At 47.2% G+C, this 17,966-nt stretch overlaps 1 protein-coding gene across 10 annotated transcripts in view; it reads left to right on the top strand.

Annotated features, from left to right (window-relative positions):
• ANKRD6 (ankyrin repeat domain 6) overlaps positions 1 to 17,966 on the top strand; it is a 182,872-nt gene that overhangs the window by 145,630 nt on the left and 19,276 nt on the right. For 5 of the 10 annotated variants that reach the window (XM_012182777.4, XM_012182772.4, XM_042253402.2 and 2 more), the window contains 5 exons: positions 910 to 1,008; positions 8,967 to 9,065; positions 10,186 to 10,284; positions 13,863 to 13,961; positions 15,850 to 15,948. In XM_012182777.4, the coding sequence (XP_012038167.2) occupies positions 910 to 1,008; positions 8,967 to 9,065; positions 10,186 to 10,284; positions 13,863 to 13,961; positions 15,850 to 15,948 (495 nt within the window). Of the gene's footprint in view, positions 1 to 909; positions 1,009 to 3,167; positions 3,507 to 8,966; positions 9,066 to 10,185; positions 10,285 to 13,862; positions 13,962 to 15,849; positions 15,949 to 17,966 lie in introns of all 10 variants that reach the window. The other 5 variants (XM_042253404.2, XM_015097382.4, XM_042253406.2 and 2 more) reach the window with 3 other exon arrangements.

The raw sequence follows: 17,966 nt of genomic DNA, 5'->3' as shown, positions 1-17,966 counted from the left end.
ATAGCTCAGGAGCCCCTGACAGGGGACAGTCATCTGTACGACCCACCAGCAGGGCTGAGAAGCCCCCCCACTCAGGTGCACAGGAGGTGTACACACACGTGTGTTCTGTCACCCACTGGGAACAGCCTGGAACTCGCCAGTGACAGAATGAGTGAATAATGTGACAATATTTTTTAAAATAAAATTAAAGTGCTTGATGAAAGTGAAGGTGTTAGCCGCTCAGTTGCATCCGACTCTTTGCCACCCCATGGACTGCAGCCCCCCAGGCTCCTCTGTCTGTAACATTTCCCAGGCAAGAACACGGAAGTGGGTTGCCATTTCCTTTTCCAAGGGATCTTCCCAACCCAGGGATCGAACCCAGGTCTGGTTTCTTTACTTTTCTCTTAAAGTTAATGGTGGGTAAGTGCATTTTCAAATATTATTCATATTTTTGAATGGTTGAAGTACTTTGTAATTTAAAAATTTTTAAATTTGTTCTACAAAGGAGAGAATCTAATGGTTTGACCAGCAGTTTCGGTTTTGAGGAATTACTAGCCAGACATCTCTGGGGCTAAGTAGCTTGACACTTTGCTGCTCTTTCATCTCTTACCCCATCAGATACGCTGTGGCCACGTCACCAACCCTGTCACACCAGTGGGGAAATCAGAGAAGATGTGAAAACCCTCACCTTTCTGCTTGTCTGTTGGATGAATAGGAGTAGAAATTATGCACTAAAGGAAATCTTCACATTTTGAACATATTTTGTTCATAGCTCATAATGCCAATAGCCAAGGTTACTTGAGACAAACTTGAATTCTGAGTGAATCTAAGCATCGCTTGCCAAACTGAAGGCGGGCGAGGAACACTGCTGTGCAAACCTTGCTCTTGTGATACCTTGTTCTGAAATCAATGTTTGCTCTGCGTTAACAGCATGGCCGGACGCCCCTGCATCTTGCTGCCAATAAGGGCCATCTTTCTGTGGTCCAGATCTTGCTGAAGGCTGGCTGTGACCTCGATGTCCAGGATGATGTGAGTAGAAGCTATCATTCTGTTGAGGGGTGGCTGTCAACTGGGCTTGTCTGCATAGCATACCACAATGTGTAACTAGCTGTGAGGTGGGGGAGGGACAGTAGTTGTTGCTCTCCAGCAGTTTTTAGCTCCACCTTGGTGGGAAGAACTTCCTCTTGAAGCCCTGGTCTGGGACCCATTCTCAGTAGCAAGTGTGGTTTGGTTTTCCCATCATAGTTCCTATCGAGTATTATTATTTCCTATCTATTATTATTCAAGTGTAGGGCCTTGCAGGGTGTTTTGCCTGTTTCCTTGCCTCGGTATGAAGGAGCACACTACACACACACGCACGCACGCACACAGATCTGGGCAAGTCTTGCTGGAAATGTGTCATTGATCAAACTTACCACTAGAGAAAAAGATGAAGCTTAAAAACTTAAATTTTTGTCTTTTCTTGCCTTGATTTCTGTTAGTTTACATTTAGTTTAAAAGGACCTATTTAAAGAAAAAAAACAGAACATTGATCTTGTGTAATCTGAGAAAAACAACGCCTCCAGAAAGATTTACTCTGGTGCTCTGCCATGACTGAGAGTCATTCTCTGAGTTTCTTCAGTCCGATTATCTAGAAGGAGATTCTGCTTGGCTGTTTGGGTTCAGAGATCCATTCCTGAGTAAATCAGCAGTGGCTGGCATGGAGTCATGTAGTGCAGGGGTAGCCCTGTTGGGTTTCTGGGCAGGCTAGATTCTCTAAGAAGGGGATGTGGGAAAGATTATGTAAATTGCTCTCCAGTGGGCTATTAGGAAAATGTCCTAATGATAATCTGATTGGAAACTCTTTTTGAAAAGTTTCTGACTGTGATTTGTACAGTAGAACTCGAAGAGGTAAGAACTTTTGTGAGGAACATAGACTCTTGGAGACTTTGTACTCATAAACCCCTTTCAGATTCACCTGTAATCACTGTGCTTACTGAATGTTATCAAAGTTCAGACCCTCTGTTGGGCCACAGTGTGGGTCACCAAAGTGCTTCTAGTCTTGCGTCCCTGTGTAATGTCTGAAAACTTGGCAAACACACAAGTTGAGAAGGACAGCATTCACAAAGCAATAACTTAGTGTGTCAGTGTCATTCAGAGATTTCTGGTTATATTTGGAACCTGTTGAGTCATCAAGGATGTTATTTTCAAAAGATGCTGAGCTAGCTTTAAGCTGTTGATTTCTACCCCAGGTCACAATACACTGTTTTCTTTCCCAGCACTGTGCCATCATAACATACCTGATTATATCTTATCCTTACATGATAGGAGCAAAAATACAGGCAGAGGGAAGAGATTCTGACCACAGGAAAGGCAGGGCATTGAATTGTTGGTGCAAATATGTTGGGCAGCATCTGCTCTTCTCTGCATAATTAAAGCCCTTGCTGCCTTGGTGGCAAGGCTGCAGTAATACCAGGCTGCTAACCCACTGCGACCCAGCACTCCTGCCTCAGGTCCTGAGCTCCAGGTATCACGTGTTCTCCTACAGCAAGAGCCAAGCAGACTTTCCAGAACTACTGCTGTTTATATCAGACAAGATAGAAGTAAACTAGTCAGGAGTTCCAACAGGGTAGCCAAAGGGGTACATGTCAGCAGAAGGAAAGCCAGCTCTACCGTTAGAGGGGTACTCTTTATTTATTGAAATTATTGATGTATTTTGCATCTTTCCCTTGCATATATTGTTTCTCTCAGTTTAAAACAAAAGTGCACACACAACAACGAAACAGTGTAAAAACAGCTGGAAGTGGAGGTGTCTTGACTCTCACTAGTTCTGAAGTAATGCGTTTGTCAGAATATGGTTCATGTGTGTCTTCTATATATTTATTTTGCTTGCTGATCAGCCTTGAAATGCAGGAATTCGAGGGCGAAAACTCCTTATGGATGGTCTTTAAAGAAGCTGGGAATGGGAATCCCCTGGTGGTCCAGTGGTTAGGACTCAGTGCTTTCATGCCATGGACCAGGTTCAGTCTCTGATCAGGGACTAAGATCCTGCAAGCCGTGAGGCACAAGCAAAAAATAAAAAATAAAATAAAGAAGCTGGGAGATTAAGTATTGGAAAAAAAATTTCAGAAGTTACCTGTCTTGGTGATGGGTAACAATAGAGAATGTTAATATTTTGAAGAATTTACTCCTAACTTCATGTTCTACAGATACTGTGCTTTGTATCATGGTAAAGACTGAGAATTAGTTGAAGAATGACCTCCAGTGCCCTGGAGTGGGATTATTATGAATTTGAACCTGTGGAAACCAGTTCTTTAGAATATGGAACTCCAGGAGCAAATTCCCTCTTGCTTCCTGCCAACCCTGTCAACACTCATTGGAGCACTAACGCCATCTCTGATTGGTCGATGAGCAATCACACAGCCCCCACCTCAGAAATAGTCCAGGACCCCGTGGCCACGGGAAAAGGCACAAAGGAAGAGAAAAATAAGAAAAACCAGAGAAGACAGGCTAGGAAGAACCCCAGAAGATCAGAGAGAGAAAAAGAGGTCAGCAATTGTTTCGTGCACCTCCCCTGTCTTGAGCTTCCTTGCAGTATGGCTGCCTGTGCCACCTGGGAGGGATTCCTCCTGAAGAGGGGCAGGGGCCACCCTTGCATGACGGGGGTTTCTTCTATGAGCTTGGCTTTGGAATCTGCCCACACTGTGCTCACTCTTTTTCACCATGTAGGAGAAAACACATATTTCAGAACCAAGTTTTAGACCTCAGTGGTTGCAAACCTTTAAAAATCTCTACGTAAGAAACACTGATGTCCTAGAAAAACAGAGAGCTGGCAGTTCATGCACTTTGCAGACAAGTCCCTTTGCAGTCACTCTGGAACATGATGTGCATGTTCCAAATCAAAGTGCCAGACTACAAGTTTGCTGGGTCTTCAAGTTCCAGCTTCAGCGTTTTTCTTCTGCTTCTTTGTAGTTAATCATTCAACAAATATTTCTCAGGTGCTATACTTGCCAAGGCATTGGGCTAAAGTACTTAGCTTGATGGTGCCATAAACAGGCAGCCCCATCCTCCAGAAGCACCTAATTGTTTTAAAGACCTGTTTAAGGTTAATTGACTTCACAGGTTATAAACAGCATGGGGCAAGTGCAAAAAGCCTTGACAATTTGAATTCTGCCCCAACTGTGGGTACATTTGTGTTAAGTCATGTCCAACCCTTTGTGACCGCATGGACTGTAGGCTCCTCTGTCCATGGGATTCTCCAAGCAAGAATACTGGAGTGGGTTGCCATTCCCTTCTTCAGGGGTCCTTCCCAACCCAGGGATCGAACCTGCATTTCTTATATCTCCTGCCTTGGCAGATGGGTTCTTTACCACTAGTGCCACTTAGGAGGCCCCTGTCCCAACTGTGCTACCCTGAATAAGCTGGTTATTCTAAGCTAGGCACTGAACTGCACGGGACCTTGACTTTTTAATCAATAAAATGAGAGAATTAGGTGCCACAGTGCTTGGAGTGTAGTAGCTGCTGCTGCTGCTAAGTCACTTCAGTTGTGTTTGACTCTGTGCGACCCCATAGACGGCACCCAACCAGGCTCCCCTGTCTCTGGGATTCTCCAGGCAAGAACACTGGAGTGGGTTGCCATTTCCTTCTCCAGTGCATGAAAGTGAAAAGTGACAGTGAAGTTGCTCAGTCATGTCCGACTCTTAGCGACCCCATGGACTGCAGCCTACCAGGCTCCTCCGTCCATGGGACTTTCCAGGCAAGAGTACTGGAGTGGGGTGCCATTGCCTTCTCCATGAGTGTAGTAGAGAGTCAGTAAATATTCACTGAATAGATAATGAGTAAATGCTGTTGAAGGTGCCAAACTTCTCCCAGCTTTTTTTTTTTCCTCCTCCAAAATTTCAGAATTTCATGGTTGATCTTTAAATCGTAGAGAAATAAAGATTATATCTAAGTTGCTGCTTAGCTCTGTTAATAAGTATGTATAGAGGCACATTTTGTTTCAGTATTTGAAAAGTATACTTCCTTTTAATATATTTTTTAGCTTTTTATTTTGTACTGGTGTTTAGCCAATTAACAATGTTGTGATAGTTTCAGGTGAAGAGTGAAGGGACTCAGCCACACATATACATGTATCCATTCTCCCCCAAACTCCCCTCCCATCCAGGCGGCCACATGACATTGAGCTGAGTTCCCTGTGCTATACAGTAGGTCCTTGTTGGTTATCCATTTAAAATATAGCAGTGTGTACATGTCCATCTCAACTCCCTAACTATCCCTTCCTCCCATCCTTCCCCCGCGGGCAACCACAAGTTCATTCTCTAGGTCTGTCTCTTTCGGTTGTGTAGAAAGTATACTTTTGAAATAATACTTTTATTTCCAAAGGAAGTGTTAGTTGTATAGGAGGAAGAAGGGTCTTAGCTGTTCATTTATGTCGTGTTCTGGGGAAGAGCAGGTCTTCCCTGACGTGGCCCTTGACTTACGGATTCGTGTCTCAGGGTGGCTGGTTTTTATGTGCCACAGAAACCCAGAACCACCCCACCTCATGTGAGCCGAGCTCACGGTCCCTCTTGAGGGCCATGCAGGGTGGGGAATGGCTGGCTCTGGCCTTCACTGTCCTGTATATCCGACTGATGAGGCAAGGACCCTGGCTCTGGGTGCGTCTCTGAACGAGAAGCATGAAGACCGAGGGGTGGCCGTGTCCTGGAGATGGGCAGGCCTGGGAGAAGGGACCCGCCGGAGACACCTGTGCCAGGTGCACGAGGACCACGGGGCTCCCACCACAGCCTCGGCCGGGCCGCCAGGTCTCCCAAGTCCTGTTCATCCATCGGAAATCTACTTTTAAGGGCTGAACTAGAATTGAGATTAAACTTCCTACGTTGAGTTAGAGTTTCACAAAGGAAAGTTATCCCCACAGAAGCAAGTTCAGGAGATTCATGCTAAAAGCAAGTAATAAATCACGGTGGTGTTCTGGCTCCAAATTTGCCTCAGCTCACGATTTAGTGGCAGCCCATGAAGCACAGTAAAACATTTGCTCTGAAGCCAGGCCGCCGACAGGACCCACACTTTAGGCACAGCAAAATGGTTACCTTTGGTTACGTAAAAGGGGTGTTCTAATTGGGCCCAGGAGGGCAGGTTCGTGTGCCCGCAGTGTGTAGAAATGGTTAAAGGCCTCCAACAACTAGAAATCTGACCAAGTCGGTGCTTACTCCGAAGAAGGGGCCTGCAGCCTCACTCTTGTGGCTGAGAACAGGGCACCTCCTTTCTCATCAGGTCAGTAACAATAAATTACATTTGAGGTCCATTTTGGGAAAACCCATCATGACGCTGATAGGGAAACATGCAGTCTTGAAGATTCTTACAGAAGTTTTCAAAAATTGAGACTGGGGCTTTCCCAGTGGCTCAGTGGTAAAGAATCCACCTGCCAGTACGGGAGACACAGATTCGATCCCTGGTCCAGGAAGATCCCACAAGCCATGGAGCAAATAAGCCTGGGTGCCGCTACTATTAGCCTGTGCCCTGCAGCCTGGGCGTTGCAGCTGCTGACGCCTGCACGCCACAACTAGAGGAGAGCCCTCGCAGCAGCAAAGACTCAGCACTGCCCCCCAGATTAAGTAATTTCTTAAAAAAATTGAGACTGGGCAGTTTTTCATGATTATTTGTTTGGGCCTTAAGTACACCTCATCTGGAAACACTTCTAAGTTGTTTGAAGAGGATGTGTAATGGCTTTGCCCACCTCCTGTAACCACCGATCCAGTGGCCGTATTCTTTTGATGACATGGCGCATAGAAAGGGTCCTCTTTGAGTAAGTGGTCTTGGAAAGGTGAGTGAGAAGAAAAGCAAGGCTAAACCTACTTTGTAACGGGAATCATAGCATAGGATGCTGAGGGGAGGGTTGATGACGGAAGGCACAGACAGTGGATGGAATCATGGTAATGATTACCTCTACCCTCCTGACCCAACCAGGAAGAAATCTCTTAGATTCTACAGAATGAAGAGAAAGAAAAGCCTCTGAGACATGGACAGTCCCATCCCGTTTCTGGTATATCAGTACAGCTTAGGCATTTAATAAATAGCTGTTTTTTGATGCTAGAAATTATATATGTAAAAAATTGGAAAGAATTAAAAAGTTTAAAGAGGAAAATAAATATTATTTCCCCTCATGAATTTTTAAAGGGAGTTTTTTTTTTTTAAGTTTTAAGAATGTGAATTTGGTTTTTAAGTAGGAGTATGGATGTGAGGGTTGGCTTGTGAAGAAGGCTGAGCGCCGAAGAATTGATGCTTCTGAACTGTGGTGTTGGAGAAGACTGTTGAGAGTCCCTTGGACTGCAAGGAGATCCAACCAGGCCATTCTGAAGGAGATCAACCCTGGGATTTCTTTGGAAGGAATGATGCTAAAGCTGAAGCTCCAGTACTTTGGCCACCTCATGCGAAGAGCTGACTCATTGGAAAAGACTCTGATGCTGGGAGGGATTGGGGGCAGGAGGAGAAGGGGATGACAGAGGAGGAGATGGCAGGATGGCATCACTGACTCGATGGACATGAGTGTGAGTGAACTCCGGGAGTTGGTGATGGACAGGGAGGCCTGGCGTGCTGCGATTCATGGGGTCGCAAAGAGTTGGACATGACTGAGCGACTGAACTGAGCTGAAGTGGTTTTTATTGTGATGAACTACACATAACATAAAATTTACCATTTTAACCATTTTTAAGGGCACAGTTCTTTGGCATTAAGTACATTTACATTGTTATGCAAACATCACCATGGTCTCTCTCCAGAACTTTTTTTTCAGATTAAGTGCTTTTAAAGTGCATTGTCATTTGTTACAGATCCCAGGGATATAAGTAGAATCAGTATTTGATGAAGGCTATTTATAGGTAGCAGTGCAGCCCTCTTTAAAAAGCCTGCGTGTTCTCCGTGTTCTAGTTGGTCTTTCCTCTCTTGGGCTAAGAAGCAAGAGTACCCTGGGGCATGTCTTCTGCCTCTCCTAGGTTCCACCAGAAAATTGTTCATGCAAAACTCTTGCCACCCAGATCATAGACCCCAAGAAGGGAAGGGAGGGACCTTGCCTCCTTTCACAGAGGAAGAACTTGAAGTCTAGTGGGGTGACAGGTGTCCCCCAAGGCTTCCACAGCACACATCTCCTGACCCCCTTGACCTGCTCCCCTTCCGTCCCACCAGGAGCTTTGCACACCATTCACCCATCTGCCTGTTCAAGCTTACACCCCAGGCTGGGCTTGATTTCCTGAGTGCCTGTCAGAGATAACGTGTGTTCTCGGAGACTCCAGGACTATTTCTAGCTACGGAGTTAACTGTCTTACCTCTAGGATATTAGTCTTCTCAACTGCAATTAGAGGGAGTCAGCTTCCCTTGGCACCCTGACTGAGAAAGAGAAGGCCGGCCATCCCAGGAATCTGATCACAGAGAAAGCGGTCAGATGCAGCCCTAACAGAGAAGCTGCTGTCATGGGATGTTGGAAGAGCCTTAGAGATGTGCGGTGACAGCCTGACTCCCTGAGTCCTTCCTCAGATGTCCTGGCGTATCCCCCTGCATTGTTCTAGGCCAGGGCCAGTCAGTCAAGGAGTCCACCCACGCTCGGGTCCTGAGTGCTGCTGAGTAACAGAGTAGGCTAGCGAGTCCTCTGATGCTGGGGAATGAGAGGACTCAGAGGGAGTAAAGATTCCAGGCACTGCTGGTTACCTTGCGCAGCCCACAGTCTGGCTTTCAGACCCACTTGTCACAGTTGTGACAGTCCCATTGCCATCCCCTGGGGTGGCGGGTAAGAGCCTGACCCTCATCCAGAGGTCAGCTCTGTGGCCCAGGGTTGCTCTACGCTTGGCTCAGGGTTACCACTGAGTTTGTGAACATAGTCCTTCTTCCCGGCATGCACTGTCTGTTGACTAGATCACTGAGCCCAGCTGGCCCTCGGTGACTGAACGGTGAAGCAGGGGAGCAAGTGGTGGGGGGCTGGAGAGTGCTGACCATCGTCCTTGCCTTCCCACCGCCTGCAGGGGGACCAGACCGCCTTGCACCGGGCCACGGTGGTGGGGAACACCGAGGTCATTGCGGCGCTCATCCAGGAGGGCTGTGCTCTGGACCGACAGGACAAGGTGAGTAGGGAAGGGGGGCACGCATCAGCCTGAAAACGCGCTCTGGGGATTTCCTATTGCTTGAGACATTGTCATTCCTGAGTCTTATCGCTTATGATTCAACATGAGGAAATCAGCCTGGAGTTCCTCTGAAAGAGTATCTGATCTCCCAGCAAACAACATTTACAAAAGCCCTTCCCTCTTTTCTGTGGCAGCAGTGAACAACCACAGAAATACAAACGGTGAAGAAGAAAAACCTGGATGGGGGACTCCGCATCCAGAGAGTCTGAGTGGAAGCCCCCAGACTGTGATTCTTAAAAAAAAAAAAAGAATGGCCTGAAACAGCTGGGAGGCATTGCTATCTCTTCTCTGTGCTTCCCTTTCCCTCACCCTACCTCCAGGTCCCACTCCACTCAATTCATTGCACTTGATGTTTCTTTTTTTAATAGTAAGTTAAGCAAACACAAGATCTGTGGAATTAGTTGATTTTTATTTAAAAGTCACCTATGGAGGATACCTGTTTACCATATTTACAGATCACTGCCTTTTTTTTTTTAAACTGTATTTACAAATCACTGTTCTCAGTGCCTGCTCATTTGTTTGGGGCCCTGAGGCTTCTGGATTAAACTTTGAGATCAGATTTGGAGAAAGAAAAAAGAGCTGTAGAATCCACTTGTCTGCCCATAGGCCCCTGGAGCTTCTGCAGCTGGACTCTCCATCTGCCTGATCTTTGCAGGGTTCTCTCTGGGGCCAGGAGTGGAGCGGGGCAGCCTCTGGGGCGGTGTAGGTGGGTGGGGGAGGGACACCATGCCTCCCAATGCAGCTTTCTGTTCTGCAAGAGCGGTGCGTGGGAGTCGTCCTCGCCACCCCAGTTCCCAGAGAGACTTAAGCCCTAATGCCGTAAGTCATCCACTGTGCATCGTAACGGTCGAGTGCGTCTGGAGTGGTACTTGTTAGGTACCATTTCTGGGAGAATGAAGAAACTGGCCACTCAGATCACTCCTTGGGTTCCGTGGTTTAGGTGAGAAACCCCAGCCAAGAGAGACCCCTGGGTGGGCCTTAAAATAACCTGCGCTGTGCTGACGGTGAGCAGACGGATCAGGCTTGGGTGACAGGGCTTTCTCTCCTGTGTGCTCCCCAGGATGGGAACACGGCCCTACATGAAGCATCCTGGCACGGTTTCAGCCAGTCGGCCAAGCTGCTCGTTAAAGCTGGAGCCAACGTGCTTGCCAAGAACAAGGTGAGGTCCGGCAGGTGTGAGACCCCCTTAGTCACAATGAGGACAGCCCAGCCCGCCTTCTTTCAGGGAGCCTCCTCTTGCCGAGCAGAGCTAGGGCTCGGGGCCTTGGAACCTGGTGCGATTGAAGGCTTGGAGCTGGAGTGCTCCCATAGGCTGCAGCTCTCCCTGCCTTCCCGTAGGTCCCTGAGACTGTGGTCACGGGAGCCAGCCCCGGCCTGCGGGGGCAGAAAAGGACCACAGTGTCTCCTCTCCCTTGCTGTTCTCTGTCACCCTCCACTTCCCTGTCTTTCCGTTCCATGTCCCTGGATCAGCCCAAAAGCCTCACAACAGACTGACTGATCTGTCTTGTCCCTTCGCATCCTGCTCCTCCTCTCCTCAGGAACTTTCCAGAAAGCTCCTCACCTGTTGCTGTCTTGGGCCTCCCCAGAGCAGCCTCAGCCTCTGTTGTCGTCTCTCTGGGTGACTTTGGCGTGTGCCTCCCGGGCTTGCAGGGTGGGCCCACCATCTCTTCCCTCACCCACTCCCTTAGGGCTATCCGGTTTCTTTTTTGCCTATTGACCCTCAGGGTGGGAACCTGCCCGTTTGTTGGCTGGGTTTTTCCAGCTCCTGGGACTGCACACAGCTCTGTGCTGTGCTGACTGGTGAGATGTTTTCCCGTGGTTCCCTCATGGGCCGAGGGCTTCAGGGAAGCAGCTGGCCCTGCATTGTGGCATCTCCAATAAAAGCCTGGCTCACTGCCTAGAGGACTGGTGGTTCTCCATTTCTTCCAGGTGGGACATGGCCTAGAACAGGAGTTGGTAAGTTTATACCAACTCAAAGTAGGTGGTTCCCAGTTAACGGATGGGGAGGCCTCACCTGAGTCTTATAAGACATGTGATTCATTTGTGACACAATTAGGGCTGTGAATTATCCCAGCTGGATCCACTTCACCACACTGCCACCTGTCCCCTGAAGGGCCCACCCCCAAATTGTGTAGGGAGCCACAAGCTCTCTCTCTAGATAGAGCAGCACAGGTGAGGTGTCATCCCAGGAGAGGGACTTACATGCTCACCAGCCTCAAACTCTAGGAAGCCTCTAGAAGTTCCTTCTCTTTTTCCTTTTTCCCCACAAATAAAATTATAAGATATTTAAAGTCTACAATATCATGATTTGATAGCTCCCAAGGGTTAATGAATACGTTGATCACCCCTATTTATTTACCTTTTTGTGTCTGTGTGAGAGAACATTTGCAAATTTCAATTATACAAGACAGTGTTATCAGCTGTGTCTGTAGACTACAGACAGACACTGTTATCAGATATAGATCCACAGGTTATCAGCTGTAGTCCCCATGTTACATCTTATAGCTGGAAGTTTATACCCTTTTACCAACCTCTCTTTATCCCCCTCCACCCCCCACTCCAGCTTCTGGCAGCCACTTTTATACTCTCAGTTTCTATAAGTCCATCTTTTTTTCAGACTCCACATAGAAGTGAGATGATAGAGTATTTGTCTTTCTGTCTAACTTATTTCATTTGGTGTATCACCCCCTAGGTTCATCCATATTGTTGCAAGTGACAGGATTTCTTTCTTTTCAAAGGTTGGATAATATTCCATCGCATAAGAAAGGTCCTTACTCGGCCAAGTACAGCAGCCCCTGTCTAGAAATCAGTACTCATTACTCAGGGTGGGAAAAATGCCTGCTATGTATACAGCAGGTCAGTTTTTTAAATTTCAGGTTTGACATTGCAGCCGTTTGTGTCTCCTTTCATTTCACACGTTGGTTTGGAGAGCCTTCCATGTTATTACATGTATGATTAGTGCAGTCCTTGTGTGGATATACCATAATCTGTATTCTAACCCGTGTTTTTTCATTTTCTTCCTCCAAATGCTTTTCAGCATGATCGATATTTTCTTACTGACAAAGTAAATTTTGTTTTATTTGTACAGCTATCAGATTTCTCATCAACTTATATTTAACATATATTTTTTTCCACATATATTGAAGTGACCTCCAGGAAGCCAACAGCTTTGGGAAAACCTTCTCTGTGTGTACTGAGAATTACACTAAGCTGAGCCCTGAGCCCTACCAGGGAATGGAGCGTTTCAAATGTGGGCAGACCCTTTGTTTTGCAGGACTAAGCTAGCAGTGCTTCTCTATCTGGCTGCACTTTAAAATCTCCTGGGAAAGATTTTTTAAAAAAAGCAGGGGAGAGAAGAGGGGAGAAAACCAAACCCACATGATGACCAGGCCTGGGGTGACCCAGGCCTGGTTTTGCCTAGAGTTAGGGAAGGGATGCATCCCAGAATGCAGACCTTTCAGCACCTACACATGAACAGCCTGGCCCCACTCCCTGGGGCGGGGACATCGAGTTGCATCCATGCACTGGTCTGCTGAAAGGGTCCCCCAGTTGAGTCCAGCCTGCACCTGAGGCTTGATAACCAACAAACTCACTCAACTCTCAGGCTCAGAACTCACTAAGTTCCTGGAGGTAGCAGTGAGGAAAGAAAGACCCTGCCTAGGTTGATTAGAGCTAAGGTCATGAGAAGGATGGTAAGTGGCCCTGCAGCACACTGCTTTCCTCTGTTTTTAAAAACCCATTCTTCTTTTCAAAGGTAAGGAATATAAACCATCCTTGAGTCTGGGCAGACAGTGCCATATGATCCAAAGAGGAGTGAACCGGGCCAGGGAAAAGTCAAACAGGCTGACAGCTCTGAGCCCACAACTGCAGGCCTGACCCAGCTTTTACGCTCAGCAGAACAAACACGGAGCTTATGTGTTTAATCTCCCAATCCTTGCACCGAATCATGTTGCCTGCTTTTCTTGTCACTTTCCTAGGGGTTATCAGCAGCCTTGCAGGTCTTATTCCCCTAGTTTCAGAGAGTTCTCTTCTTGTCAATGAAGTCTTTCTGCAAGATTGCTGTGTATGTGATCCTGACCTTTGGTTGCCAGTTGACCTTGAAGGTAGACTCCCAAAAGCAAGATGGTCTCTATCTGGATGGGAAGTGATAGATGCAGTTGTATTGCATGTCGTGTGGGGACCTTGCCCATAGTTTAAATTTTGATGTTTCAAGAAAAACCCAAGATTTGGGAGAGGCTTGCAAATTAAATCTGTTACTATAGCCTGCTGGAGTCAGCCTGTTTTACCTCCATTGGTAGGCTGTCCACAGCTGTTTCGTGTTCCTCTTATAACTAAGAGGAACAGCCTTGTGCATGTGCCCAGCACTCTGCCATGAAGAAGATGGTCTCCTCAGCACTCTGAATCAACCCTCATTGTCTCAGCACATAGGGGTCATGCTCCACTTTACAGGTGAGGAATTCATGGTGGCGCTTATTAAGAGCATTCCCCAGTAGCTTGCAAGCAGTAAGTGGCAGAGTTAGGGCTCGGAACCAAGGTTTTATGACCCATGTGACTCTTCTGCTGGTATGGATTCCCAATTACATGCTCTTGCCTCTGAAGCACCCCAGCTGGGTCCACCGAGCAAAAAGCAGAGAGCATAAACAGTGACTCTCCTCTAAGTTTTGGCCCCCTGCAAGCGTGCCCAGTCTGCAGGAGGTGTTGCTAACATGTGCCCCCCTCTGTTTGCCTCTCTCCCAGGCAGGGAACACGGCTCTGCACCTGGCCTGCCAGAACAGCCATGCCCAGAGCACCCGCGTCCTTCTGCTGGGCGGCTCCCGCGCCGACCTCAAAAATAACGTGGGTGAACAAAAATGGCATCTCTTGCACTCTCTTCCGTTGCCTCTAGTATGAAAGCATACTAGAGTATTCGCGTGTAGAAATGGAAAATTTGTTAATAAAAGGGGTTTGGGGACTATCAAGAAAGTATTCATTTGTTGCTAATTCCTAAAGGATCCTTTTGCAGCAGTCCCCAATCTTTTCGGCTCAAGCGATGGGTTTCATGGAAGACAATTTTTTCACGGATGGGGGCAGGGTTAGGGGATGGTTTTGGGATGATTCAAGTGCATTACATTTATGGTGTACTTTAATGCCACTGCTGATCTGACAAGAGGTACCAGTCCGTGGCCCAGAGGTTGGGGACCACTGCATTAGGGGAATGGGTAGAGGAATCAACACTTGGAAACACTGATTTTTCTCTCATGCTTGCCCCTTGCTCCTCAGCCTCTCAGTCTTATCATTTTGTACAGCAGGTGTCTAGCAAGCGGGTCTAAGAATGAGTAATTGTTTTCAGGAAGCCTCCGCCCACACAGTGTTGCACTCTTAGTAAATACTGGCTGATGCTGTCCTGGTGAGGCTGTCTGATTCTCCATGCCTAGCATCTACAAATCTGTCCCTGAGGCATCCTTGGGATGAGCTGATGATCAGTAGTTCTTGCAGGTTCTTGACCGGAAAGGTCCCACAGGCATCCCCCTTCCCTCCACGGACACTGCATTTCCTTCATGAAGCCCATGCCACGTGGCAAGAGAATCTGAGGCTTCTCTCAAAAATGACTTTGGCCCGGCCACTTCCCTGGTGGCCCAGTGGTTAGGACTCTGTGCTTCCACTGCAAGGGGCATGGATTTGATCCCTGGTTGGGGAACCAAGTCGTACAGGCTGTGCACAGTGGCCAAAAAAAAAAAAAAGGACTTTTAGCTGGAATTCCCTGACTCGGGGCAGGCTTATCTAAAGTGGTCCTGAGAATGCTCTGAACTTCAGCTTTGAGCTTGGTTCCTTCTTAGTCCAGAGGAGAAGGTTGTGCTGAGTGTCACCATCTCTAGACAGAAGTGAAGTGAAGTGAAGTGAAGTCCTGTCCTGTCCTTCAGTCGTGTCTGACTCTTTGCGACCCCATGGACTACAGCCTACCAGGCTCCCCCGTCCATGGGCTTTTCCAGGCAACAGCACCGGAGTGCGTTGCCATTGCCTTCTCCACTCTAGACAGGCAGAACTAGAGCTCAAATGAGAAGTCAGGGGAGCTCTGCAAAATGTCACGACATTGTCTCCAGTTCTCTTGTTTTCTCTCTGGGAACAGTTTGGCCTGGGACCACCAAGGAAGACCCTGCTCCTGAGTTTTTTGAATTTCCTTTTTTATGCCCAGTGATTGCTTCCTCATCAGCTCCCTAGCCTTCATTGCTCCCCATGGGATCCTGGCGTACTGCTAGAATGGGATGCACTTGAATTTTTTAGAGCACATAATCTTAAAATCCAACAACTCATCCCACTTTATTAATCCATTCAGCCACGATGGATCTGTGATGGGGAAAGTCTCATTTCCAAAGTGATGCTATCTATCTTAGGCAGTGTAATCCAGAGCCTTTGGGTTATAGGAGAGGCAGGGGTCAGTGGAGTCTTAGTAAGTGCCTGCTAAGCAGAGCCTCTCTTAGTTTTGGCGAAGGTCTCTTGGGCAGCAGGCGTCCAGGACCTGAAACCGGAGACAGAGTCTGCATGGTGGGAAAGAGAGCTGCAGACAGGAAAGGGCTGCAAGCCGTGGAGTGAGCACCTATGGTAAAGGAGATGCTTGTCATTCGGGCCATTTCCCTGTGAGGAATCTATGCTAGTCTGCTAGCTTTTAAATGGTAGTTTTCTTTTAATTTTCTGTTTTGTTCTATAACCGCTCAGACCATGCTTAGAGTTTGATTTCTGTCCGCAGGCAGGCGACACCTGTTTGCACGTTGCCGCGCGCTATAATCACTTGTCCATCATTAAGCTCCTCCTCAGTGCTTTCTGTTCTGTCCATGAAAAGAACCAGGTCAGTGCATGTGTCCTCCCCATGGTTCACAGGCAGGTGCGCTAGCGCCAGCGGGGACCGAGGTTGCTGGGAGGTGGTGTCTGCTCCCACCGTGGGACTCGGCCAGTTTTGGCCTTCAAAGGAACCACAGATTTCCTGTGGCCCTGGTTTATCTGGAGTTCTGGAGAAAGCGTGCTCTGTCATTCCAGTACATATCACCACATTTGCGTAGTGAACATTTTTGGAAATCCTGGGGGTGGGTTTTATTGTTAGTGTGATTTTAAAAAATGAAACCCACAAGGAAGCGTGTCTTGGTAAATAAGCAAGGGCTTTCGGTGTCATGATTCCTGAGTTCTGTTCCTTGCACCGCCACCTTCACGTCAGCTGAGCTGATGGAGTCTCTTGTTTCTGTAAAGTTTTGTGCATGGTCAGTATCTACACCGTGTAGTAGGGTTTTGAAATAAATCTGTGGTTATTACAGTGTCCTGTGGAAATGTGATTTTTCAATAGTCATTTGGATTTTCAAAAGTTGTCTTGTTATTTTTTGAAACCTATACCTAACTGACGCATTGTTTGGCTTTTCTGAGTTTGGGTGCATAAATGTGAAATTTAAAAAATTAGATCATGATTCAGATTTAAAATACCCTATAATGGTGATTACTGATCCTGGCTGCATATTGGGATCAAAAGGGAATTTAAATATATCATTCCTGAATCCCACCCCAATGTAAATGACCAGAACATCTGGGGCTGAGGTCCAGGAAACAGTATTTTTTTTAAAGTTCCTGGTCTAAGTGTGGGCTTCCCTGGTGATTGTCAGTAAAGAATCTGCCTGCAGTGTAGGAGACTTCTTGCAATATAGGAGACCAGGGTTCAATCCCTGGGTTGGGAAGTTCCCCTGGAGAAGGAAATGGCAACCCACTCCAGTACTCTTGCCTGGGAAATCCCATGCCTGAGTGTGCAGACAGGATTGAGAACCACTGACCTAATAGCTAAAGGTCATTCTATAGTCTCCCCGTGGACTCTAGTTTGTCAGGTCACCCCCAACACAGCCCTCACCAACCGGTGCTTCTCAACTTGGGAGGCACATTTCAATCACCTGGGGCCTTTGAAAAATCATCATGCCCTACCCATGCTCCAGACAAATTAAGTCAGTGTCTGGGTGGGACTCCGGCGTCAGTAGTTTATAAAGCTTCCCAGCTGATTTCAGTGAGCACCGGAGACTGGAAACCACAGCTCCAGAATTTTCCCTAACATACAACTAGGTGACTCAGGAATGAAATGAACACTTTCCCTGTCTACTCACCAGGGAAGGAGGCCTGAGGACGGCTGGATTTTCATACTTGATCACCGGCCAGGAATGAATGAATGAGTGATTTCACTTCTATATGCATCTAACTTATTTATGTCATCTGGTTTGGGAATTAAAACCAGCGTTTGCATTCGGAATTAGCCCACCAAGCTGCATCTGTTCATATCCTCCTTTGATTGTCTGAAATGTTTTTTGCAAAAAATAAATTATTGGCTAAATTTGGTAAGGAGTTGAAAACAGCTGGTGTTAAATGAATGCTATCTTCAGTGACTCCACCCGAACAGAAAACTCCCTGGCCTGCAGGATGATCCCAGTGGCCCTTTCACATCCCTAAGGGTGGCTGCAGGGGTGGGCTATTACTCTGGGGCCTGTAGAAGTAGCTACCTTAGAAGCTCCTGCTCATTCTAGCTCAGAAACCAAGGGGTTCTCTGCCCATCCCCTGCCAGGGCAGACAGACAGGGTCCAGAGCTACCTTTTAAAGTAAAAATTTTTTAAAGTATGAGTTAAAAGAAATATTTAAATAACATGGCTGAGATCCTGCCTCTGTAAGGTCAGGGCCTACCGTTCCCAACATCCCAGGCCCAGCATTGCTTTGTGCCCCTGCACTTAATCCTGTCCTGTGATTTCTGGCTTCCCACTCAGAAAGGAATGTGGTATTTGTGTGTAGTTCATTCAGTTCCCGAGATCTCTTTTAAAAAAGAACCACATTTAAACAACAAGATCCTAC

The sequence above is a fragment of the Ovis aries genome, chromosome 8 (assembly GCF_016772045.2).
Source record: "Ovis aries strain OAR_USU_Benz2616 breed Rambouillet chromosome 8, ARS-UI_Ramb_v3.0, whole genome shotgun sequence".
Lineage (NCBI taxonomy): Eukaryota > Metazoa > Chordata > Mammalia > Artiodactyla > Bovidae > Ovis > Ovis aries.
This window is presented reverse-complemented; position numbering and strand designations above follow the sequence as displayed.